Source organism: Felis catus, chromosome B4 (assembly GCF_018350175.1).
Source record: "Felis catus isolate Fca126 chromosome B4, F.catus_Fca126_mat1.0, whole genome shotgun sequence".
NCBI classification, from domain to species: Eukaryota; Metazoa; Chordata; class Mammalia; order Carnivora; family Felidae; genus Felis; species Felis catus.
The window spans coordinates 131,469,624-131,494,483 of NC_058374.1; the positions used below are offsets into that span (position 1 = coordinate 131,469,624).

Consider the following 24,860-nt stretch of genomic DNA (forward strand, 5'->3'; position numbering starts at 1 on the left):
AATATACATTGCTTATTATCTCATACCCCCCCCCAAGTTTTATTTTTACTGTTTTTTTTTAATGTTATTTTTGAGAAAGACAGAGGAAGTACAAGCTGGGGAGGGCCAGAGAGAGAGAGGGGGGAACAGAGGATCCCAAGCAGGCTCTGTGCTGACAGCAGAGAGCCTGATGCGGGGCTCGAACTCACAAACCAGGAGATCATGCCCTGAGCTGAAGTCAGATGCTTACTGGAGCCAAGCAGGTGCCCCTTCCCCAACTTTTAATTCAGAAAAAAATGTTTGTGGGTTTTTTAATGTTTATTTATTTTGAGAGAGAGGGGGGGGGGGCATGAGCAGGAGAGGGGCAGAGAGAGAGAGGGAGACAGACTCGAATCCCCAGCAGGCTCCGTGCTGGGCCACCCAGGTGCCCCCAACTCCCCAAGTTTTAGTTTAGAGAAGTTTCAAAACAGCAGCAAAGGTGCAGCAGTGGGATAATGAACCTGGATCCCCGGTTGTCGATATTTGACCAATGTGCTCAATCACCCTTTGTCTTTTCCACTCGTTCACGTGAGAATACTTTGCAGATGTTAACACTGTTCACCCCAAATCCTTTAGCTGGCCTCTCCTAGGGGCAAGGACTAGTCCTGGATTATGGCCACATAGAAAAGCTAGGACTGTCTCCGCAGCCATGCTCCACAATCATACAAGAACCCAGATCCTGGATGATTTCATCGACCCACTGAATCAGCTACCACGGAAACCTCCTCGGCCCAGATTTTTGTGATGTGAAAGTTTCCCTTAATTTTAAGATGATTTCTGTTGATGGGGCACCTGGGTGTCTCAGTCAGTTAAGCGTCTGACTTCAGCTCGGGTCATGATCTCACGGTTTGTGAGTTCGAGCCCCGCGTCGGACTCTGTGTGGACAGCTCAGAGCCGGGAGCCCGCTTCGGATTCGGTGTCTCCCTCTCTCTCTGCCCCTCCCCCACTTGTGCTCGCTCGCTCTCTCTCTCTAATAAACATTTTTTTTATAGTTTTTAGAATGATTTCTGTCGAGTTTTCTGTTACTTGCCACCCAAAAACTCTCCTGATCCACAGGCCCCAGGCATATTCTAGAAAACATTAAAATGCACCCCCTTCCGTAAGCCCCACATTAAATAAAGGCGGGGCGGGGAGGTTGCTATGCATTTCCAAAGTATTTTTATACGTTTGTTTGAGACATTATTTGGCCAATGGGGATCTAAGGTAGGAGTGACCAACCTCTAGGAAGACTTGGACACACTTTTGAAATAAGAAAATTCAACCCAAGAAAATTGTTTCCAAACGTTTCCGTTTTTACCACCACCAGGTTTTAAGCGTGAGTAAAGGTTGATTCGTTTCAGCTTTCCAGTTTTACCATTCCAGAGCCAATACATTTTTTCTCTTCAGGTCTCAAATATTTTCTAGGCTCTTAAAGAGCTCTCCGCTTCCTGCGAGTCTATACTTATGGCAAAAGAAAACGTTACAAAAATAAAGACTCACGCCTGAGCCCTAGAGGGCTAATGAATGGCAGGGCCTCAACCCCACCCAGACCTCCTGGAGAGGAGAGGTAGTTCCCCAAAGACGAGTGAGGGCCTGTAATCAGAAGGGGGACAGACACCAGGTGGGAAGGCAAAAGTGACAGAAGCCCACTGTGTGGGGGGAGGTGGCTGTCTGGGCAGCAGAGGAAGGCAGGGAGGTAAGACGGATGGGCAAGGTAAGTGGGGGCTGGGAGAGTGCCTGAGCTTAGGGGGCATCCCCCCACCCTGCCACAGTCCCTTCTACCCTTCATGGAACAGGAGGAAACGATCACTTGTTTTTTACATTTATTTAGTTTTGAGAGAGAGAGTCCGAGCACAAGTGGGGGAGGGGCTGAGAGCGAAGGAGACACGGAACCCGAAGCAGGCTCCGGGCTCTGAGCCGTCAGCACAGAGCCCGACGCGGGGCTCGAACCCACAAACCCGCAAGATCGTGACCTGAGCCGAAGTCGGCCGCTTAACTGACTGAGCCACCCAGGCGCCCCGGAAAAGATCACTTTTTGAGGTCCAGGTATCCTGGGATCACGTTCTTTCCTTGGCTCCATAGACGGAAGTCACTTCAGCCCTGGCTCCCTGTGTGACCTTGGCCAAGTAGCCGGTCTCTTTGGGTGGCTTCTGCTCCATCCTTAAATGAGGGAGCAGATCAGGTGCAGAATCTCTGGGGTCGTTTCCTGCTCTGACTTCTAGGACTTCGGAGCCTGCTCTGGTCACCTCCACCGTCCCCAGGCTGGGCCAGTCAGGTTGGCTGAGGGGTGTGGATGGTGTTTCAATGCGTCCGGCAGCCCTCCCTGCCACTGCCGGCTGGAGGAGGGACTGCCTTCACACGGGCAGGGCAGGAGCGGGCAGGACAGGGCAGGAGTCGGCAGGCTGGGAAGGGCCGCGCTGGCCTGGGTCCCCTGTCCAGCTCATTTCTAACAGCAGCGGCCAAGGTCCAGCCTGCAGAGCTGCCTGTTAGAATGGGGGAATATTCCAGAGAGTTCACTGCCTCTGCTGCAGAGCAGTGAGGGAGAAGGAGAGCCCCCCCGGTGGGGAGCCTCGGCCTTGAGGGTGCAGAAGAGAGAACTAATGTGGAGCCCCCCCCCCCCCACATCACCTCTGTAATCCTGCAGCCAGTCAGTGAATGCTAACATTCCCACTTTCCAGGCCTGGAAACGGGTTCCGCGAGGGTAAGGTCCTTGGCCGCAGTCACAGCCAGGCAGCCCCCAAATTAGGACTCGCCTCCCTTCTCCCGATTCTGACACCAGCTTCATTCATTTCAGGGCCCGGAGCGGCTTCCCTGTGCGGTACATCCCAGCTGGCAAGCATTAGGCAGGGGGGAGGTGTAGATGAAATGAGATAATGTATGAAAGCAAGGCGCCGGGCACAGGGCCGGGCAGATAAGTGGGTGCCATCGCTAGGAGGCCCCGAGGACTGGGCGGGAGCTCGGCACACAGAGTGCGCCTGTGGTCCCTGCCCCCACCCGGGAAAACCATGACCCCTGTTACAGGGGACACTGGAATCTGGAGAGACTCCCTGCTCCAGCATAGGCAGGCAGGGACTGTTGGGGGTCAGGTGGGGGTAAGAGGGAGACTTCCCAGAGGCGTTGACCCCAGAAAGGTAAGCTCAGCCTAGAAAGAGACAAGAGGGAAGCTAAAACCTTCTGAGATTGCGGGGGGAGGGGGGGGGTGGGGGGAATCACCTATTTAGTGCAACAGACATGAATTCCACCCCGTAGCAACCTTGGGTAGGAGAGCAGGTTTAACCTCCCCAGTTTACAGATGGGCAGACTGATTTGCCAGGATGCCCTTGGGGACGGCGTGGCAGGGCTGGGACCGGATTCCAACTCCCCAGACTCCCAGAGGGGCCTTTCTGGAGGCCTGTTCCCCACGCCATGCCAATTCTCTACCAGCCCTCAGCTGGCCAGACCCTGGAGAATAAAGCAGCCCCTCGTCCAACAGCAAACGCTTCGTGGTGCTGGGCCTGTCTTCCAACTTGGGGGAAGCAGCTCTTGATGCCCTGGGAGCCCACCTGCTGGGCTGGGACAGCCAGCCAGACCCACGCGACGCAGCCAGGAAAGGACTGTGCCGGAACCACCTCTGCTCCTCGGTCCAGGACTCCTCAAATGCCCCTATTGCTTGATCAGGCGGAGGGTGTCCGTGGCCCTTGGAGGGGAAGCACACAGGAAAGGCCTCGGAGCTGGCTCCGCCCACCCCCTCCCTGCGTTGAGGTTTAGGAGAGGCCCTGGAGGAAAAACTGAAACAGCTGTGGTTGGTTTCGGAGGCTTGGGCTCCGAGGGGTGATGGGCTCAGACAGGGGGCGGCCTGCATCGAGGCCCAATGAGCCCCCCCCTTCCCACTCCTCCTGTGCCAGGGGTGGGCTTCAGTCATCCGGAGGAAGGTGGGGTGGAGGGGGGGGCAGCGGAGGGCCTGGCCTCCAGATGTGAGTCCCTCCTGGTCCACATCTTCGGTGCTGGCAATTTCAGAAGGGAGATGGCAATGCGGGGAAGGAGGTCCCAATGACAACTCTCCGAGTAAGTGACCCACCTTGCCTAGTGCTCCCCATCCCCCTCTCTCCTCCTGGCTCCTGGGTATGAGGTGAGCACCCCTCCAATCCACCCTCAACTCTTGCTGCAGCGATCTTCCCTGTAACTCGTGTCTGTCCTCAATACTCACCTTCCCTATAACCTTCTATGGCTCCCCAGCACCCTCAGTTAAAACCATGGCCAAGCCCCTTAAAGAGGCCCTTCATGATCCACGTACTGTTGGCCTCCCGGCCCCGTGCCCCATCTTTCCCCAACATACCCCAAACTCCAGCCATGCCCAGATGTTCACTGTTCCGGTCTGCGCCTTTGCTCACGCTGGAAAGCCAGGCCCTCCTTCTTCATCCGTCCTTCAAAACCCACCTTCTTCACACTCTGGACAGTCTCCTCGGCACCACGGTGCTTGTTCATGACTCCCCTTAGGGCCAGCAACATGCTACTTACTCAGGTTCATGGCCAGGTCCGGCCCCAGCAGTGTGCTACCTGAAAGCAGGGGCTGGATGGAGTTCACCTTTGACTCCTCACAGGCCAGCGCATAGTAGATGCTCAGTAAAATATCTGCTAAATGACTAGAGAAGGAAAAGGCAGTGCCTAGCCTTGGAGAGACAGATGGGAAGCGAGCAGGAGGGGGGGATGTTCAGAGGGGGGACCCCAACCCTTCACGGCTCGGCCCATCCCGGGCCGCCTCCCAGGCCTGACTCTCAGGCCGGAGGCTGTCAGGCAGGGGCTTTTGGAAGATCCCCAGCAGGCCCCTCAGGAGGACTGAGGCCTGAGGCCTGAGGCCTGAGCCCCGGAGGCAGCGTCAGGCCTGGCACCCGGCCCAGCCTTTCTTTAGCGCTAGCGAGAAGCTTGAACGGCAGCCACAATCCCTGCTTCCGGGGGAGGCCCGGGTGGGGCCAGGGCCTTGTGGTTAATGGTCCTGGGCTCTCTGCAGAGGCCTTGCAGCGCGGCCACGCCCTGGTCCCTGTCAGGGCAGCCTCAAGAACCCCAATTCTAATTCCCTGAAGGACCCTGTATCCCCTCAGCCATCTTCTCTGGCTACCCCCGGAGCTCGGCCTGCTGGCCCTAGGCCCCCTTCCCGCCAACTCTCGTGCCTAACTCATCCTCAAACTATTTTCCATTGGCTTCCCCCAATCCCTGCCACAGCACAATTTTTTGGGTGGGGGGGTGGGGAGGGATGAAGGAGAATGGGAGGTGGAGCCTGGACCCCGGGGGAGTGGTTAAAGAAGAAGGGGGTTTACCGCTCCGATTGGTCACCTCTGCTCCCGAAGGGCTTCAAAATTCCATTGACTCCGCCTCCGGTGGGGCCCCCTTCTCTGTCCTGACTTACAATTGGTTGGGCGCCCAGGGGGGGCGGGACTCACCGGAGTCTGGTCCAGTTAAAAGGGTGGGAGCGGCCCCGGGGGCCCATCTCTCTCCTAGAGTCTTGAGACCGCTGGTGCCGCAGTCCGCAGGAACATCCTCCTGTCCTCAATCATGGCTTGCGTGAGTGCGGGGACCCCGCTCCAAGGCCCAGGGATGGCGTGGGGGCAGACAGAGGAGAGTAGGCGCAGATGATCTGGGTTCTAGTCCCCAGGGTGTGGCTTTGAACAAGGGCCTTCTTTCTTCTGGGCCTCAGTGGCCCCGTCTGTAAAATGGGGGTGGGCGCCATGGTCTCCAAAGGCCTTCTCTGGCTTCAGACTTATCTGAATCCCTCCAGGGTCTGACAGCACAGTTATTTCTGCCAAGGTTTGACATTTTGCAGCTCCCTGATAAGTGGGAGTGAGAAGGGTGTGGCCAACTGGTGGGGTAGGGAGGCACTTTAAGGACGCCCGAGCCGCTGTCCCTTTCCCCCTCCTCCACCCCAAAGAGCCTCCTGTCCCCTCCCCCTCCTGCAGCTGTCCCCAGTCGCTGGGCCAGGGCAGAGTCATCCTCTGCTCCAGAGAGCTCTGCAAAGTCGCCAGGATCTGAGACAGGCTGCCCGGGAGGGCGCCTGCCTGGGTTAGTGGGTGGAGGGTGGTTCTGTCCAGGCTAGTCGGGTGGGGGCTGGGTAACCCTCCCCGCCACTCCCCATGCTGGGAGATGGGTGCTAAGGGAGAGAGAAGGAGGCAAGCCTCTTCCACAGGCCCCGAGGGAAAGGGTTCACGGTTCTAGCAGAAGGAACCACTCATGCCGGCTAAGTTGGGCGCTGGATCTTACTAGTGCTGAACCAGCCAGGCTGCTGACTCCGGCCGGTGGCCACTCTCCCTTCTGCAGAGGGGCCTGGCTGTGCCCCTTAGGGGTCTCTTCTCCAGCCCCTGCCCCTCTCTGCACCGAGGGGCTCGAAGGGGATGGGGGGGGGGGATCTCCCAGTCCCGGGCTGTTTCCTTTCCAACCGAAGGGCGGACCTCTCCATCCCCCTTCCTTTGCCACCAAATCGCAGTGTCACTCACTCCGAGTCAGATTCTCTCCATCTATTAAACCAAGGGATGGAGCATAGCCACTCTGAATCCAAAATCCTCAAGCCGAACCGCAAAAACTTCAGATCTTGGCTTCTACGACCTCAGTCGTGTTACAGATAGGAAAAGGACCCGGTTGGGAGCAGGCACTTGCCCAGGACCACGCAAAGAGTCTAGAACTTGCTACCGATTCCCCAGGCTTTCCGCAGGCCGGGTCAGAGGATCCCGGGCGGGGACGACCCCACCCCGCCGCCCCACCCCCGGGCACTGCGTCCTCTAACCCGGCTGGTGTGGTCTCGTCTTTGCAGGGTCTGGTCGCCAGCAACCTGAATCTCAAACCTGGCGAGTGCCTCAGAGTGCGGGGCGAGGTGGCCCCCGAAGCCAAGAGGTGAGGGGGTGCGGATGGGGGGCGGGGGCAGGCGGCTTGGAGCCCGAGGGTCCCGCCCCGCGTCTGGCAGGGGCGTGGCCGGCCAGGCCCCGCCCCTCCCTCCCTCCGGCTGCTAGGGGGGTTGTCGGCGGTGGCGTTTTCTGAGTGAGTCACTTCCTCCGCGGGGTCTGGACGCCCCCTGTATACTCGCCCCCTTCCCTCCCTGCCGGAGCCTCTTAAACTAAACCAGCTGCGGCCTCGTCATCTACCTTGGCTGGCCCTGCCCCCACTGTGCGCGCGAGCCAGCCAAGGCCGTGGGGGGGGGGGGCGGGAGAGGGAACAAGGGGTGTCGCCCCGCCCTTGGCCCTCGGAGGTCCTTCTTTCCCGCGCTCTTCACTCACTCAACCTTTCGTCCCTTCGGTCCTTCCTTCCTTCATTCATTCACGAGGCCAGCTGCCTAGTTTCTCAGCAGCCATGTGACCTTGGACCAGTCCTCCAACCGCCTGAGCTTCAGTCTTACCCTATCACGGAGGGGGCAGGTGGTGGTGTGGAGGAGGTGAGATGCTGGATCTCTCTCTCTCGGGGATGCTGGTGATGACCAGCGGACGTTAGAAAGAGCCGTACATTTCACGTGCATTGTCCATTTCATTCTTACCTCCACCCCCCACCCCCGGGGGTATTGCTATTGTCTCCACTCAGCAAATGTGTTATTGCTATTATTATTTTTTTTTAAGTTTATTTATTTTGAGAGAGAGAAACAGTATATGCAAGCGGGGGTGGGGGGGGGGGAGTGGGGAGGAGGAGAGAGAGAGAGAGAGAGGGAGAGAGAGAATCCCAAGCAGGCTCTGCACTGTCAGCACGGAACCTGATGCGGGGCTGGAACCCATGAACCCGGTTATTGTTATTATGTGTTTATTTGCGCCATCGTTATTGAGCACCTACTGTGTGTCGTCATGCTGGGCACCGGGAGTGCAGAGATATACCAGACAGGACACTTGCCCTCCCAGAGGTCACCTTCTGGAAGGAGTCCCCATCCTTGACCAAAGGGACACTAACGCCGGTGAGCGAGAGCCTTGGCCGTCAGTACAGCAAGACCCTTAGCGATCCTTCTTGTACTGCCCCCCATTGTGCAGATGAGGAGACTGAAATCCACAGAAGGCCAGGGACTTGCTCAAGGTCACACGGCAAGGACGTGGCAGGGCCAGAACTAGAGTCCAGGTGTCTTGCCCCCCCGCTCAGTGATGGTGCACTGAGTGGCACCGCCGGGTCAGTCTGCGGGGGCTGCTGCTGGCCGAGAAGGCCTCAATGCCCCCTGCTCCCCCCCAGCTTCGTGCTGAACCTGGGCAAAGACAAGGACAACCTGTGCCTGCACTTCAACCCTCGCTTTGAAGCGCACGGAGACGTCAACACCATCGTGTGTAACAGCAAGGACGCCGGGGCCTGGGGCGCGGAGCAGCGCGAGTCCGCCTTCCCCTTCCAGCCTGGGACGGTCGCAGAGGTGGGCTGGGGCCTGGGGGCAGTGGGCTGGGGCGGAGCTGGGTATGCTGGCTAAACACCTAGGTCCCACCCTCCCCTCCCTCCTCTGCCCCAGTCCCCTCCCTCCCCTCACTTGCTGCCTGATGGCCAATGAGCTGAGCGCCAGCCCCTCTCCCAGCCTCAGCAGCCCCGCCCAGGAAGTGGGGCAGCTGTTAGGGCTCCTTGAGGAAGGAGCTCTCCAAGGGCCCAGGACCCGCTGGCTATGACTGCCGAGGCCGGGCTCCACACCACTCACTGCCCTTCTCTGCCCCGCCAGGTGTGCATCTCCTTCGACCAGGCCGACCTGACCGTCAAGCTGCCAGATGGACACACATTCAAGTTCCCCAACCGCCTCAACCTGGAGGCCATCAACTACCTGGCAGCCGATGGCGACTTCAAGATCAAGTGCATGGCCTTTGACTGAAGCCAGCCGGCTCATGGCCCCTAATAAAGGCAGCTGCCTGTCCTCTCCCTAGCCCAGCCTCGTGTCCTCATGTGTGTGTGTGTGTGTGTGTGTGTGTGTGTGTGTGTGTGTGTGTGTAGGGGGGAGGGTGCAGGAAAGAGGGTTGCCATCAATTCCCCCAGGCTCCGCTCCTTCCTTCGATTCCATTCACCTCCTCGATTCCATTCACCTCCTCGGTGCACACTCTTAAGTGCCAGGGACAGCTTCCCCTGGGTCCCCAGGGCCAAACAGGGAACTCAGTGCATCGGAGGGGACTGGTGTCTGCTAAGTGAAACCCAGTCACAGTCCTCAAACAGCTCCCAACCCAGTGAGCCCCAGCACACAGTAGGTGCTCAAAAGATGCCGAATAAATGAAACCAGGGGAAAGAGGCTTGGACAGACCGATCCGTGCCATGGTTATCTGACGGCACAGGGGGAGGGGGCGGGAACAATCCCTGAGGCTCCCCTCATTGGCTTTCATGGGCCAGAAAGAGATCTGGTTCAGAGTGTGGGGGCTACGAGCTGTGTGGCCCCGTGCATGTTAACTGACCTCTCTGAGCCTATCGGAGGGCTGTCCTGAAGATGAAATGATGTGTGAAGCAGGACAAGTTTAATGCCCGGCACAAGGTGGGGAGCAGTTTCCCATCCCTGCTGCACTACCTCGCGAGACATTCTTCCCCAAATTTGAAGGGGAGGAAAGCGCTTCTGCATGACGACAGGACCCCTTGGCCTGCACCGGGCCCAGCTGAGCCCTGTGGGGCTCCCCAGGCATCCCAGCTTTGTGGGGCCCAGGCCACATACCCCAATGCTGGAGTGTAAGGGCAGCCAGGGTGCTAGTCTGGAAACTTCTGGTTCTGTGGCCCCGGGGCAGGACCCTCATCCTGACTCTGGGAAAGATGGGCTTGGGCAACGGGACTTGGCCTTTTTTTTTTTTTTCTTTTCTTCTCTTTTTCCTAAGTTTATTTATTTTTGGTTATCGCTACCCCCAATGTGAGACTTAAACTCATGACCCTGAGATCAAGAGTCACATGCTCTTTGGACTGAGCCAGCCAGGCAGCCCCTGCTGGCCTGTTTCTGTAGAGGAGGAACTGGGGTGTGAGGGGACCATGCCAGCACCCCCGCCCCTGCGGAGAACCGAGCAGACTTGTAGCTTAGCCTCTAGGCCCCCAGAGGCCTCCTGCAGGGCAGAGGAATTCGGGGAACTCACTGGGCCTGAGATGAGGTGTCCATGTGTCTCTCCTCTTGGCTTCCAAAGAGGACAGTCTTCAAGACCCTCCAGGCTCTGTCACCCCAGAGGGCGGTGTTTAACCCAGCCCATCACACTTACTTGTCACAAGTGATGGGATCTGAGCTGGTGGCCGGGCCACCCTGCAGACCGACCATTTCCCAGCACCTCTTCCTTCCTGCTTCCTGCTGCAGGCCCCTACCTCCCTGAGAAACAGCCCCCAGAACCGAGCCAATGTTTTGGATGACTCAGGCTCAGAACCTCGGTGTGGGCTTCCTCCAAACCCTAGGGCACTATCTCCTGAGCTGTGTGTGTATGCGGGGCGGTGGGGGGGTGGTGGGTGGGGGGAAAGGCTGGCAAATTTCATTCTCCGGGCAGCGCTTGGTGTGGGACTCACAGTGGCACTTTTCCACCCCGAGACTTAGTTTCCCTATCTGTAAAATGGGAGTCAGTATTTGCACCTCAGCCCTTTTGGGTGGCTGATTCCCATCTCAGTGGGTCCCCTAGGGAGAACATCCCTATAAGACGGCCCCAGGAGGATGGAGTGCACACGCTGGGGTCTGCCATGAGCCACACCCCATCTCCAGGCTCTCCTGGGGCACCCGAGTGGCCGCCTGAAGGGAAACGGCTTTGGAAGTCTGGCTGTGGTGGGGCGCCCTCTGCTGGACAACGGAGAAAGTGTCTCTTGGACTGTCTTTTCCCGGGGCCTCGGGGTTCAGCCCCACTGATGCTCCCTTAGGCGGGCTGAACACCCACCATACACCAGGTCTGGGAGGCACTACAACGGGGCAGAGGAAAGCCCTGGGGCAGATAGGGAATGAAACCCCTGGGTTTGGAGGAAGGAAACTGGGTTCAGAGTCAAACACACCTGTGTTCAAACCCCAGTTCCATCACTGTGTGTCCTAGGGCCGGTTGCTAGACCTCTCTGAACTCAGCTGCCTCATCACCGAATTGCAAAAATACTCGTATCCACCCTGTGGGATTGTTGCAAAGATTAGCTGAAATAACGTAGAGAAATGCATGGTGCCCAGCACCCAGTAGGTGCTCAGTAACCATAAAAATGATTTCAAAGGAGAAACCCATCCAAAGAGGGGTAGGTGTTTTAGACCATGAGCTGCCATAAAGGGGTCTCAAGTTTTGGAGTCTGGGTGGGGTACTAGGCCCTTGTCTCCTCTCCTGGGGCAAGGGGACCTGAAATGCCCTGGGAAGTGTGGAGTAACGGTGCCTGCCTGAGGTGGCAGGCTTCGCTCTGCACTGGAAGCTTCTGGACCCGAGGTCTCCCAGAGCTCCGCAGGGGCAGGCGGGCAGCAAGGGCTGGAGAGCCAACCACCCAGAGCTCCCCACACAAGGTCCTGCAGAAGCAGCTGTCCCCTTCCTCGGTCCCCGTCTCTGTGTCAGGCTGGAAGTTCGGGGAGGACAGAAGTCAGGGAATGGCTCTGTACCCCACTTACTACTTGAGCCACTGTGGTCAAGGCACTTCCCCTGCCTGAGCTTCCGTTTCCTCACCTGTATAATAGGGGCGAGAGCATGTATGACTTATACACAAGTCACAGGGAGGTTGGGAAGGTCAACTGAGATAATCCACGGGAGGCCCCGAGAACATTCCTCAGCACAGAGGAAGACTGAATGGGTGGACGGTGGAGAGGGAAGGAACCCAGGGAAGTTTATGATTTATCAAGTCCTGCGGCACTTTTCATCTATAGCCGGTCTGCTTGGGGCAGCGGAACCTGGTAAACAGCAGGCAGCAGCCCTGAGACCCAGTGCTGGGGATCCAGGAGGAACCCCAGCATCGCTGGGGGCATCACCGGAGCCAGGGCAATGCTTCTACCCAGAGGGAGGGTACCAGGGGTGTTATTAGGGTGTGGCCACTGAGGGGCAAAAAGTCAGAAGGGCAAGTGTTCATCACCCTGAAGCCCCACCATTGGGGCAGTCCCCTGCTGTGCCCAGGGTTCGAGGATAACTTCCTCTCAGCACCCAGCATGGAACCCTTCAGGCAGAGCCCCCTTGTGAAATGGGTTCGACATTCACAGAGAGATGTACCCACTGTGTGTCTGGCCCCTTCCAAAACCCACGGTCAGGGTCCGCATCTTGCCCTCCAGAGCGGGCACGCGAGCTCCTGGGGGAGTGATCCCTCAGGCCAGTGGCCCAGGGAGCTGGACCACGAGGCCACAGACTCAGGTTCAAGTCCCAGCTTGGACACAGAGTAGCCCTGTAACCTTGGACACGTTGCGTCTGCTGAAAGAACACGTCTCTTCTCCGTGTGCCTGGCACACAGTAGGCACTCAATGCACGTGTGTTTACTTGCTCTCTGGGCTCCCGTTACTTGTCAAAGGAGAAGGGGGCGGAGTCTTAAGGGCCTTTTATTCCTCCGCTGTCCCTACTCTCAGCTAGTTCTGGGGTCACCTCCTCTGAGAAGCCCTCTGCACTGGAGGAGCCAACACTGACCTCCTGCAGCCTCCTGTGCTTCTCCCTGCACTGTGACCCGGCACTGTGACTCTGCCAGACTGGCCAGTCTTTAAAAGCAAGGGTAGCAGCTTGTCTGCGGCACCCAGCACAGATGAACTGAGATAGGGGATTCAGGCACACAATCCTAGTTACTAAAATGCTCCTGCAGGTGGTGTTCTACTGAATGCCTTCACATGCGTGCCCTCATTTTCAGGAGAGGATGTGCTGTTACATCCCCATGGCACGCTCTGGGAAACTGACACACAGACGGGGGAGACGGCTTGTGTCGCAAACACGTGCGAGGCATGTCTTACTTACACGCACTGTGACATAACTCACCTTGCCTCAGAATCGTGGTTCTCAAAGTGTGGTCCGTGGACCAGCAACCCCTGAGAACATGTTAGCGATGCAGATTATGGGGCTCATTCTAGACCGGCTGAATCAGGAACTCAAAGCGGGTGCAAAGCCATTTGTGTTTCAGCAAGTCCTCTGGGGGATTCTGACGCAAGCCAACGTTGGAAAACCACTGCCTTGCAATAACCCTACAAAGTCACTATAATTATCCCCATTTTATAAATAGGCCAACCGGGGCAAAGCAAAGGCAATTGGTCCAGAACCACAGCTGTGCGTGGACTACCAGGGTTCTAATCCAGATAGTTTGGCCCCAGAAGTGTGCTCTTGGGAGACCACCAACGAGTTGACATGAGAATCGAAAGTAGGATCAGAAATATTTGGCCCGTTTACTAATATCTCCGTACTGAGCACCTACTGCACGCCAGCCACCGTGCTAGGCCCTGGAACCTCGCTTTCACTGTTGCTAGTCTATGAGACGGATTGGGGTTAGGAATCACGGAGGGGGAACACCCAAAACGCACGACTGGGGAGGCCGGCCCCGCGGCCCCTTTAAAAGGCGGGGCCTGAGGAACGGAACGACGGAGCCTAAGTGCGCGGCGCGCCCGAGAGGGTAAAAACGGTACACCCGGAAGTGTTTTAGGCGTGCGGGCGGCGCGCTGCCGGGGGCCTCACCGCTATGGGCCGCAACAAGAAGAAGAAGCGAGATGGCGACGATCGGAGGCCGAGGCTCGTTCTCAGCTTCGACGAAGAAAAGCGGCGGTGAGTGCCAAGCCTGGAGCGGATCTCCTTCGGGCTGCCGGCCAAGGCCACGGCCTGGCCCGGGCGGCTTCCACTCCCGCAGAGGTCCCTTCCGGCCCCTCCCTCTTGGCGTGGCCCGTTGCCCCCCCCCCCCTCGACACCAACCCCCACTGCGGAATGGAAGCGGCCGCTGCCGGCCCCCAGCGTGGGGAATGGAACCGCCCGCCCCGCCCTCTCGTTGCTCACTTTGCACCTTGCTCCTGCGGGGTGCGCTTCGGCTGGGAGCTGGGAGCTGGCGGCTCGTAGCGGTGGCTTCGATCTCCCTAGCCCAGCCCAGCCGCCCCACACGCGAGACTCAGCTGTTGGTGATGAGGGAGTGAGATGAGAGTGGCTCAAGTTCACGTATTCACTCGTCAAGACGTGTGCTGAGCTCCTTCGGTGTGTGTGCCAGCCAGATCGCAGGACCCCTGAGTTGGACCCCTGAGCCTCAGCGTTCAGTCCGTCAGATGCTATCCGTTCAGAGTGCCACTTTTGCATATGGTAGCGGGTCAGCGAAAAACCTAGTGTTGGGCCCCGGAACATTTGGGGATGGTGCAGCCAGCACTAGAGAGATGAGAAGGAGCCAAGATCAGATAGGAGAGGGAAATGCTGGAACGTCGTCAGGATACACAGGGTGGCGTCAACAGGCCCTACAGTTGGGTCCAGGGGGCAGGTGTCCTGGGCAAATGTGCCAGTCGGGTGGAAAGTTTGCAGATGTCTGGATGAGGGTGGCCTTAAAAGTGGCCTTGCTAAGGGGGCGCCTGGGTGGCTCAGTCGGTTAAGTGTCCGACTTCAGCTCACGGTTCGTGAGTTTGAGCCCCACGTCAGGCTCTGGGCCGACAGCTCGAGCCTGGAGCCTGCTTCGGATTCTGTGTCTCCCTCTTTCTCTGCCCTTCCCCCATTCACACTCTGTCTCTCTCAAAAATGAATAAACGTTAAAAAAAAAAAATTAAAAGTGACCTTGCTAGAAATGGCTTAATCCCCTGGGTAGTGGAATTTGGCAATGTAGAAGGGCCCCCACTGGCCCTGTTGCTTGAAGTCGAGAGCCTTGGAGGGTGGTGGGTGGAAACAGGCAGCATCTCCCTCTTCTTCCTAAACTTACACTCTCTATGACCTTTTGCAAGTGACCTAGCCTCTCTGTGCCTCAGTGTCCCCATCTGTAAACTGGGAATTGGTGCCTGCTTACAAGTTGTGAGGAATACGTGAGTTAAACCGGTGTTAATTTTCGGAGCAGTACAGAGGTAGTGGTTTTTCTCTCCCTGGAGTGAGCCTGCCTTTCCTCGTGTCCCCTCCTGACTCTCCCTTGCCTCTTTCCTGTAGGGAGTACCTGACCGGCTTCCATAAGCGGAAGGTAGAGCGGAAGAAGGCAGCCATTGAGGAGATCAAGCATCGGCTCAGGGAGGAGCAGAAGAAACTCCGGGAGGAGGTACAGGGGGAGGAAGGGGACTAGGGAGACAGAGAGAGTGTGTGTGTGTGTGTATGTATGTGTATATATATCTATCTGAATATATGTATGTATCTGAATGTATATATATTTGAATATATGTGTATCTGAATATATGTGTATCTGAATATATATCTATATCTATATCTATCTATCTATCTATCTATCTCTCTATATATAGATAGATAGATAGATATAGATATATATATCTGACTCCCAAGGGATTTACAGCCTTGGTTAGCCTTAATAGGGGTATCTGCAGGAATGAGGGGAGGTGTGGGCAGGCCTGGGGAGCAGTTTGTACAGGTAGAATCACGGTGGGCCCAGGTCTGGGGAAGGTTTAGGATGGAATCTCCTAGCGTTTCATCCCGAGCCACACATGGTCTCACTCACCCTGGAGGTGAGCAGTGCTCTTGCCTGGGGTTGGCCGGAGAGGCCATACTCACTGTGTTCCCTTCCCTTTTGGCTTTAGCGCCATCAGGAGTACTTGAAGCTGCTGGCAGAGAGAGAGGAGGCTCTGGGTAAGTCCCAGCTTTTGCCCGGACCTGGAGAACAGCTAACAGGCCTAGGCTTTTTTTTTTTTTTTTTTTTTTTTTTTTTAATCCCTTGGTGGGTGAAAGGGGAGAGGTGTGGGGGCTGCACAGAAGCCAACTGCCCTAGCTCTAGGCGTCTTGGTGGTGACCTGGGGGTCACGGGTGGTGTTCAGGGACGTCTAAACGTGAGTGGATCAGAGACGAGGAGGACAGACGTCTTGGGAAAGCGATTCCTTAGCAGAAAGCCCAGTTTCTGAGGCCTGGAGGGACTAGGGGTAGAGGGGATGGGCAGCAGCAGCTGCTGGGGTCACATCGGGTTTGTCCTAGATGAGAACCAGATGGTGTGAGGTCCCCCTGGAGCATCAAGGGAGGAGTTGAATCACTTACGTTTGTCCACAGGCCAGGCTCTGGAGCCGGTGACTTCCCTGGACACTCTCCCATAGAGTAGCGGGGGCTGCTGCGCTCCAGGGCTGGGAGGGGGGTTAGAATCTGGTCACTTGTGCTATGAGGCTGCGACCCGCTTCTTTGCCCACCTTGCGCAGAGGAGGCAGACGAACTGGACAGGTTGGTGACAGCAAAGACAGAGTCGGTGCAGTATGACCATCCCAACCACACGGTCACCGTGACCACCATCAGCGACCTGGACCTCTCGGGGGCCCGCCTGCTTGGACTGCCCCCACCCGAGGTGGGTGTAACTTCCAGCCCCAGGAGGGAAGGGGCCCAGGTGCAGACTGGCTTGTCGGGGTTGCTAAGTGCTGGCCCATGTCCTGGGGATGGCGATGATGCCGGGGGCTCTCTCCCTGCCGGGCGCTCGTTAGAGCCCGGACCAAATCCCTGACCCTGGGGCTTCCAGAAGCCAGTTCCATGCCTGAGCGGCTGTGGGGGCGTGGGCAGGTGTCTGCCTTGCCAGCTTTCCTTTCTGCCCCAGTAAGGGGGGGGGTCACTGGTGATAGCAGTCACACGGAAGTTGTCAGGCTTTGAGCTGAGAGGTGTTAGCAGGTTGCAATCAACAGTAAAAAAAAAAAAAAAAGGATCCCCCCCCTTTTAAAAGCACTCAGCGCGCCTTGACTAATGACCCACCGAGCCGTCACTAAAGGGCGGACTGAAAACGCTGCTTTTGGACGAAGCGGCAGCGTGTCATGTTCCGCTTCCGTTGGTGTCACAAGCTGTTCGCCTCGGGGCCGGGGGCACCGACTGCTGGGGGTGTGGGCGAAGGGAGAGGCTTGGGAAGTGACAAGGAAATGCTACGCGGGCGAACTGGCCTCAGCTCTCGACAAATAAATACAAGTGAACACTTAAAGAAAAGGAAAGAGAGCAGAACGTCATTGAAAACATCAAAAAGCCTCCCAGTTAAGTGTCATCTGAAACGTTTGTTTCCGGCTGAAGTTGTGTCTGCCTGGCCGTGTGGGCCTTTCACGGAAATACCTGTACGTACACGGTTACGAGGCAAACCACACTTCCTGTCACGGGTTCACGTGTCCTTAAGTCCTGAGCTGCTGCCTTGTCACGCCCTTAGTGGTCTCGCCCTCACCTTCTGTTTTGTGCTCATTCTTCCGCACGGTCCTCCCGGCCTCCGCTTACGGTGGACGGTCAGACGTTCACAGGTGAGAGAACTCGAAAACTGGGGGAGAGGCTCTGAAACACAGCTCTTCCCCGTGTGGTCCCCGCTTTGGGGGCACACGTGGCTTTTCCACCCGCAGCCTTCTCCGAGCCCCCAAGCCAGGCCTCGAAGCGGCAGGCCATGCCCTCACGTGACATAGCCGTGACTGCTCGGGGTCAGGCTTCCCGACCTGCCACTCTGTGTGACAGTCCTTGTCCTGTGCTTCTTTAGCAAGCGGCCGGGCACGGGTCCGAGGAAGAGGCGTCATCCACGGAGAAGCTGACCAGAGCCTTACCCAGGAAGTCCAGAGATCCCCTCCTGTCCCAGCGGTGAGCCCTGGCCTGTCCTCCCCTATGACGCTGCTCCCTCATGGCTGACAGTGGTGGCCGGGCCTGTGGAGTCGCCTCTCGCTGGCCTGTGGCGGGTGGCACGGGGCAGGTGTGGAGCCTGGAGCAGCCGCTCTGCTTTGCCTGTTGAGGAGTCCCTCCCTCCTTACTGTCCCCCACCTCCACTCCTTGAGAATGGCCAGCCCTGGGTGCCTTCGGTGCCTGGGGTAAAGGCCTTTTCATGAGCTGAGGAGCTGGCAGGGCCTCTGGGGTCAGAGCCGGCTGCCTTTGGCATGGATGTGGTTCTCCCGGCACTCAAGGCCTGTTCCAATGTCCTCCGTGAGCCGGGCAATCAGTCACCCCGCCACCCAGCCTCCCACCCATGCCTTGTTCCCAGCCTCACCAGCCTTGCACCCTCCTACAGGATCTCCGCTCTCACGGCTTCGCTGCATGCACACAGTCGCAAAAAGGGCAAGAGGAAACATCCCCGACGGGCCCAAGACTCCACCAAGAAGCCCCCGAGTGCCACCCGTACGAGCAAGACCCAGCGCCGCCGGCTGACGGGCAAAGCCCGGCACAGCGGAGAGTGAGCCCCGAGAACCAGGCCACGCTCCAGCCTGGGCTGTCAGGAGCCGTCCTGTCTCCGCTCGGCGGTCCCAGGAACCCAGCACTGCGGGGGTGACTCTGCGGCCCCGGCTTGGGAGGCAGTTCCTCTGTGGCCCAGAGCTTGGACGCTGGAAGGGGGCAGGCAGCTGAGAGCTGGCTTCCCTCAGGAGGAGACTTCAGAGCCAAGTCGGGGGCATCTGCCTTAGTGGGAAGGCTTCCCACTGAGCCGTCCTCGGATTTGTGAAGCTAAGTGCCCCTGTGATCTGTTTGTCCCTGACCCTGGTGCCACGTGCCCAGGGCAGGCTTCTGAGGGGGTGGAACCTGTCGGGGAAGTGGGTCTGTCCTCACCCTCCAGCAGTCTTCCCTGTGGGGGTGAAAAGGTCGCGTTGGGTCTGGGCCCCCTCACCCGGGCTCCAGGCCAGCATAACCACTGCTAGGGTCCGGAGTCGTCCTGCTGCTCTGCGAAGCGGGCCGCCGAGGCAGGTGGCTGAGCGTTGCCAACCTCTGCCCGTTACCGGCTGAGGCTGTGGGTCTGTCCCTTCTCCGTGGCCTCCTTGGTCCCCTCAGCTGAAATCGAAGTGCTGGAAGCAGATGAGTTCCAGAGCATTCCCCAGCCCCAAACTTGGGCATCCTCCCCGGGCTTCCAGCAGCTCGCGGAGAGACACCGATCGAGGCGTGATTAACCCCTTTTAAAGAGAGTGTGTCTCGACTCACTTGAAAGCGTGGCGGTTCCCAGGCAGACCCCTCAGGAGGCCAGCGGGTGTTCTGCAAGGCTGCCGGGTTTTCACGCCCCCTGTCCCTTCCTTGTCTCCGCTTGTGAGTGAGCCGCCTGACCCCCCCATCCCCTGGCCGAGCAGGGTGGAATCCTGCCTGCAGCAGGTAGATAGATGTACAGTGAGGACCGCCGGAGCACCTGTCGAGGAACCCCGTGAGCCGCCACCACCCTCTGCCGCTCGCTGGCTCCTGGGATTCTGGCCCAGAGCACAGGACCTGTGACCGGCTCTTCAGCCCCTTCCACCTGCTCTCTCTGCTGCCTCCCGGTTCTCGGGGGTGGGGTGACTCCCTCCGCCCGGCCGACTCCACCCTGGGCAGAGGGTGGGGCCCGCCAGCTCTCCAGGTGGTTCTAGTGCTCAACCCAGGGCAGTGAGCGGGAGCCTGGCCCTCACAGGCCTCCGGGAGCAGAACAACACCCCGGGTCCGAGGGATTCGTGCACACAGCAGGGCTCGGGTTCAGATCCTGGCTCGGCCGCTTGGCCTCCGTGTGCGCCTCGCCGGGCTGACCTCTCTGGGTCTGTGGCCATGCGTAAGATGGCAGGACACCTACCTCTTAGAGCTGCCCTGGGGCTGAAGGGAGCCATTTCCCAGGTGCACCTGCAGGGTGCCTACGGCTGCCGCTGAGACATCTGACCCACGTCTCGTCTCCCATCCCCAGAGACACGGGGTCCCTCACCACCCACATCTACAGTTTGTGCCGTTTACAAGTATTAAATTCTCAGCCACTCTCTCCTGTGTGTGACATCAGTTCCTCCAGCAGACCGAGGAAATTGAGTCAGCGATTTTGCCAGTCTTGGGACCAGAAGTGGTGGAATCAGAACCCTCTGGAGAACTTGTCTTTTCTCCCCGGAGCCCCTCCAGGCTTCACACCTGGATTCTTTCCTCTTGCCGCCATCCCGTTGTGTGGCCTCCCGGGCTTGGGGCTTCCGGGAGCTTTATAAAGAAGGGTTGGGTTTAGCTGCATATAATATGAACCAAAATTTAAAAATAACTGGCTTACTTGAGAGGAGCTTACCAGGGAAGTAACTAGCCTGGAGCCGGGGGGCTGGGATGGCAGACTTTTTAGCCTTTTGTGCTATTTTTTTTTTTTAATGTTTATTTTTGAGAGACAGAGCACAAGTGGGGGAGGGGCAGAGAGAGAGGGAGACACAGAATCCGAAGCAGGCTCCAGGGTCCAACCTGCCAGCACAGAGCCCGACGTGGGGCTCGAACTCATGAACCGCGAGATCATGCCCTGAGCCGAAGTCGGACGCTCAACCGACTGAGCCCCCCAGGTGCCCCTGTTTTGTGCAATTTTTAACACCTGGCTTCCACCTCGTGGTCCAAGATGGCTGCTTGAGCCTCAGCCATCACACCTGCCTTTCAGCCAGCAGGTGGGAGGACGGATTGAGGAGCATGCCCCTCCTCCTTGTAAGAACCTTTGACCCTTGTCAAGTGCCATTAGTCCAGCAGAAGGCAAAGACGGGGCAGGAGGAAGAGAGCGGACTGCGGTCCGTTCTGGAGAACCATGTTCCCAAATAAGAATTGAGGCTTGTGCTACTACGGGGAGAGTCGGTATTGGGGTACAAGCAGTGGGGTCTCCCCCGGGAGCTGAACATACGAGGAAAGGGCTGTCGGGAGGGGATCCAACCGTATGGAACTAGAGCCACAGCAGACGCTCTTGTTCCTGGGCGACTGCACCGAGCTTCCCCGACATGTCAGGCCTGTTCTAGGAGGAGCAAGGCCATCCGCTCAGCAGAGGACAGGCTCTCCCGGTAGGTTGTGTTTTGGGGTGGTTGAGCCCTCCCCAGGGGGACGCGTGGGCAGGCCTGGCGGAGCTACCTGCCTGGGGGGCAACCACGGAGGAGACGGTTCCGGGCGGGGGAGACCTCTGCTCTCATCCTCTCCAGAGCCCCCCGGAGCCTCAGCGGCTCGAAGCCCCCGGGTTGGACTGTCAGTGGCTCCGGCAGGGGCTTCCCAGCTTCTGAGCTGAAGACCTCACTGCCTTGTTCAGTTGGGAGCGGGTCCCGCGTGACAAACGTCCTCCGGGTTTTGAGCCGACATCTGCCTCTTCCAGATGTGGTAGGCGCCCTTTAGAAGTTCACGGACTGCTCACAGCCTCTCTTGCTCTGTTCTGAGCCACCTCCTCGGGGAGGCCTTCCCTGGCCCCTCCTCCAGCCCCAGGAATTAATCCTTTTCCCACGTGGGCTCCAGTGACACTTGGTGTTGCCTCCTTTCAAATGCTGAACATATTGTAACCTGGTTATGTCTGTCTCCCAACCCCCTCGCAGGCTGACCATGAGCCCCCTAGTGAGAAGTTGTGTCCGTAATTGCTATGTTTCTCCTTCTGGCCCAGGGCCCCTCTCACTGTGGGTCCTCAACCAATCCTGGCTGCATCACATGGGACCCAATTCCCCCTCCCCACAGGTGCTCCCAGTAACTCTCGAAACAGTCTGTTCTCGAATTTTCTGGCCCCAGTTTGCAAGTTTCTGTTTGCCTGTCTGCAAGTTTCTGAATCTGTTTTCCTCCTTCCCATCACCACATCCATCTCTCCTGGGGCCTGGGTGAAACAAACCTTCCCCGTCCAATGAGCTTTGTCCTCTCCCTTGCACCCTAGTCAGCAGGATTGCCAAACAACAACCAAAAAACAAAGAGGCTGGGAAAGCAATTTATCAAGCCCTTCTCTTGTGTCAGACGGTTACATTATTAACTCAGAACAGCACTGTGAGCGGATATCAGCTCCATTTGACGGGTGAGAAAACTGAGTCTCCAGGTACATAATGTCAGAGGTTACACGTCATGGCTAAGAAGACATAGTCCCTGCATCCCAGGGAGGGGGCAGACACATGGGAGTCCCTCTGGAGGTCAGAGGTTCAGCAAAGTATTAGAGGGCCCAGAGGGGCACAGAGCAGAGACAGGTGACCCTTGACCTGAATCTTGAGGGACGATTTGGATTGGCCAGGCGGCTGCGGGAGGGGATGAGCTGGCAGGTGGGGGGCACCCAGGGAGCCCCTGAAGGGCCTCAAATACTGAGCTAAGGATCTGGACCCTTAGCTTGTGGACACTGGGACCCCCTGAGGTGGGGTTGGGGGGTTGGCAGGGGAAAGTCGGGGTCAGTGACTGTTTTAGAGACATCCCCCCTCCACCCAGTGGCAGCGTGGATGGTGCACTGGGAGTACTGGGGGCTCCAGGACCCTGTTGTCATTCCGTGAGAGGCAGGGAGGCCCTCCTCTCAGGCAGGTGTCCATCCACTCCCTCCCCAAGCATTTACTGAGCGCTAAGAAGTCCCAGCCACTGGGGATCCACTGGTGAGCAGGAGAGGGCAGTCCCTGCCCACGGTCGACTCGTGGCTCACAAGCTATAGCTGTGGGGACCGAATGGAGAAGACTGGAGGAGAGGTATTAGTAGCATTTATTGAACACTCACTGTATACCAGCCACTCTACCTGGCTTCACTCACTGAGCTCTCACAGTAACCCCACGGTCTAGGCAATGCCATTAAGCCCATTTTGCAGTTGAGGCACACTGAGGTGGCCCCCTCATGAAGCAAGCCATGCTCTCGATACAGACACGAGTACTGACCCATTGGCTGAACAAGCCGAGTCTTCCCTTCCAGGGGCGCACTCACATGGTCCACAACACGAAAGACACCCTAGGAGCCATGTGAGTCTTGTATGAGATCTCAGCTCAGCACAGTGAGCCCTTTTCTTAAGGCCGGGGAAGCAGGGAGGGCTTCCTGGAGGGGGTGCTATTTCAAGTATCACTAAGGGAATAAAAAACCTATCTGTGAGGGGTGCCCGGGAGGCTCAGTTGGTTAAACGTCTGACTTCAGGTCATGGTCTCGTGGTTCCTGCGTTTGAGCCCCACGTCAGGCTCTGTGCGGTCAGCATAGAACCCCTTTGGATTCTCTGTTCCCCTCTCTCTGTGCCCCTCCCCCACTTGTTCCCCCCTACCCCCACCCCCCGCCCTCTCTTTCTCAAAATAAATACACTTAAAGGAAAATCTATCTGTGATTTACCAGTTCAGGAACACTGCATATTAGCTTGGTCTGACTCACAGAGTATTTAAAAACAATTTGACTTAAAGAAACAAACAATTTGACTTATACTCTGCTTTCTCTTCAGATCCTAGAAGTCTTTTGCCCTTGACTAAAGATCTCTGTGAAGAGGAACAAGTCTGAGTGTTTACCCAATTTTTTGAGGCAAAAACCAAACCCAAACCAAAACAATTTGACTTAGCCATATTTTAAGATGTTGAGATTTCATGCAGAAGTTCAGGTTTCTGGCTTCTCCAGTAAAAGTAAGCCTGGCTGCAATTAAAAAAAAAAAAAAAAAAAGGTGGGGGGTGGTGGGCAGGAGCCTGGGTGGCTCAGTCGGTTAAGCGTCTGATTTCGGCTCAGGTCATGATCTCGCGGTCCATGAGTTCAAACCCCACATCAGGCTCCGGGCCGACAGCTCGGAGCCTGCTCGGATTCTGGGTCTCCCTCTCTCTCTGCCCCTTCCTCTCTCTCTCTCTCTCTCTCTCAAAAATAAACATTAAAAAAAAAGTTAAAAATTTTTAATTAAAAAAAAAAAAAAGAGAAAAGTAAGCCCGGCCGCCCCGATGGCCACTTCCCAGGTGGCCATGGGCTGGAGCCAGCCCTGATGACCCCATTAGAGACTGCAGCCTTCCTGCTTCTGCTCTCCCGGGCCACGCCCCCTGCATCACTACCGCGCCTGCCCGGAGCACATGATCCTCCGAGGTTGGGATGACCATTCCCACAGGAGTGTGAGGAAGCCAAGGTCAAGGTCAGAGGGGGTGGAGTGGGTCTAGTAATGTCAGCGGTGGTTCAGCTACCCCAGACCCCTGGGAGAGCGGATCCCAGCCACAGGGAACAGCATGAGCAAAGGCAGAGACGAGCAGGCACAGACTCTTCAGGGAGCAGAAAGGGGGGTGTGAGGCTGAGATATAATGGTGACAGTGGGGACGAGCGCTGCCCTGAGCCATCTGAGCCATCCCACAGGACTCTGGGACTGTGTTTTTTAGGCCAGGCTCTGTCATCGAGTAACTGAGTGGCTTTGGGCAACTTGCTTAAGCCGCTTCAGCCTTGAGTTTGACTCCTATGAAATGGGGATGGTGACAGCTGCCCTTCTCATCACAGGGAGGTGCTGGGAGAAACCCCATCATGTACGCAGACAGGTCAGCTTTGCCCCCTTGGGAAAAAAAAGGAGGGGCTGTTACTACTTAGATGATTAAAAGCCCCGCTTTGGGCCTCAATCACTCTTAGAGCCACGGTCCCCTCCAAGAGTGGGGCTTCTTTCAAGAGTGCCCCGGGTTCCCTGGCCTCCTTCTCCTGCCTCCTGTCCAGTTATCTCTCCTTCAGGACCCTGGCTTCTGCCCACCCTCCTACCATCGTCTCCTGCCCTCCAGGGGCCCAGCCAGGCAGCTCCAGAGCTAGGGAGGGTGCTCAGGACAAACCCGTCCTGCCCCAGGACTTTTCCCCTCCTCCCTCCCTCGCTCTACTCTCTACTCCAGCCTCCACACTCTGTCCCCCCAGCCAGTCTGTTCTTCCCCAGGGCCTGCAGGCTCACTCTCTCTTTTCCAGGCCTTTGCTCAGAGTCACAGGTCAGCGAGGCTTTCCTGACCACCTTATTTCAAATGTGATGCCCTCCCACACCAGCCCCTTCCCGGCTTCATTTTTCTCCTTAGCACCTCTCACCGGCCCACATACTCCATGTATTGTTTATCTATCTTGTTTGGGGTCTGTTGCTCTCCACTGCAGTGTAAAGCACCAAGAAAGCAGAAGAGTCAATCTTTTCTTTGCTAAGTATCCTCAGCACCGCCTACCTGCAAGGTAGGGGCTCCGTTGAGTATTTCGTGAATTGAATTGTCAGGAGTGCGACCAACCATGAGTTAGCTCCAGGTTTTATTGTTTGGTGGCGGAGGGGGGCTAAGGACCCCGGGGCCCTGTCCTGAGCTTCAAACTCACACCAGATGTCTAACCCACCCCAGGCTCAGAGTGGTCAAG

At 57.4% G+C, this 24,860-nt stretch overlaps 2 protein-coding genes, 1 long non-coding RNA gene, 1 other non-coding gene and 1 pseudogene across 9 annotated transcripts; 4 read left to right on the plus strand and 1 right to left on the minus strand.

The window, feature by feature from the left end:
* Positions 1 to 985: 985 nt before the first annotated feature.
* Positions 986 to 13,627, minus strand: LOC123386739. 5 transcript variants are annotated; one of them, XR_006601113.1, is made up of 4 exons: positions 6,462 to 6,742; positions 5,292 to 5,677; positions 4,313 to 4,533; positions 988 to 3,673 (listed from the first exon to the last, which is right to left on the minus strand). It is a non-coding gene; the product is annotated as an uncharacterized LOC123386739 (long non-coding RNA). The 5 variants fall into 5 exon arrangements; XR_006601117.1 differs by lacking the exon at positions 6,462 to 6,742 and adding an exon at positions 6,749 to 7,550 and having other exon boundaries at positions 986 to 4,533; XR_006601115.1 differs by lacking the exon at positions 6,462 to 6,742 and adding an exon at positions 13,488 to 13,627 and having other exon boundaries at positions 987 to 4,533.
* LGALS1 (galectin 1) lies at positions 5,397 to 8,824 on the plus strand. Its single transcript, XM_003989245.6, has 4 exons — positions 5,397 to 5,535; positions 6,776 to 6,855; positions 8,161 to 8,332; positions 8,627 to 8,824. The coding sequence occupies exons 1-4, from the start codon at positions 5,527 to 5,529 to the stop codon at positions 8,771 to 8,773; spliced, it is 408 nt and encodes a 135-aa protein (XP_003989294.1). The 5' UTR covers positions 5,397 to 5,526; the 3' UTR covers positions 8,774 to 8,824.
* Positions 13,440 to 19,605, plus strand: NOL12 (nucleolar protein 12). Of its 2 annotated transcripts, none has more exons than XM_003989246.6 (6): positions 13,440 to 13,574; positions 14,913 to 15,018; positions 15,509 to 15,557; positions 16,112 to 16,254; positions 17,401 to 17,498; positions 17,920 to 19,605. In XM_003989246.6, exons 1-6 carry the CDS (start codon positions 13,492 to 13,494, stop codon positions 18,083 to 18,085), a joined length of 645 nt encoding a protein of 214 aa, XP_003989295.3. In that variant the 5' UTR covers positions 13,440 to 13,491; the 3' UTR covers positions 18,086 to 19,605. The 2 variants fall into 2 exon arrangements, with proteins under 2 accessions (XP_003989295.3, XP_044918270.1); XM_045062335.1 differs by lacking the exon at positions 13,440 to 13,574 and adding an exon at positions 13,801 to 14,100.
* Positions 16,608 to 16,736, plus strand: LOC111561574. Its single transcript, XR_002744216.1, has one exon. It is a non-coding gene; the product is annotated as a small nucleolar RNA SNORA21 (small nucleolar RNA).
* A 3,352-nt stretch (positions 19,606 to 22,957) lies between the features above and the next one.
* LOC123378964 lies at positions 22,958 to 23,063 on the plus strand (annotated as a pseudogene).
* The last annotated feature ends 1,797 nt before the right edge of the window (positions 23,064 to 24,860 follow it).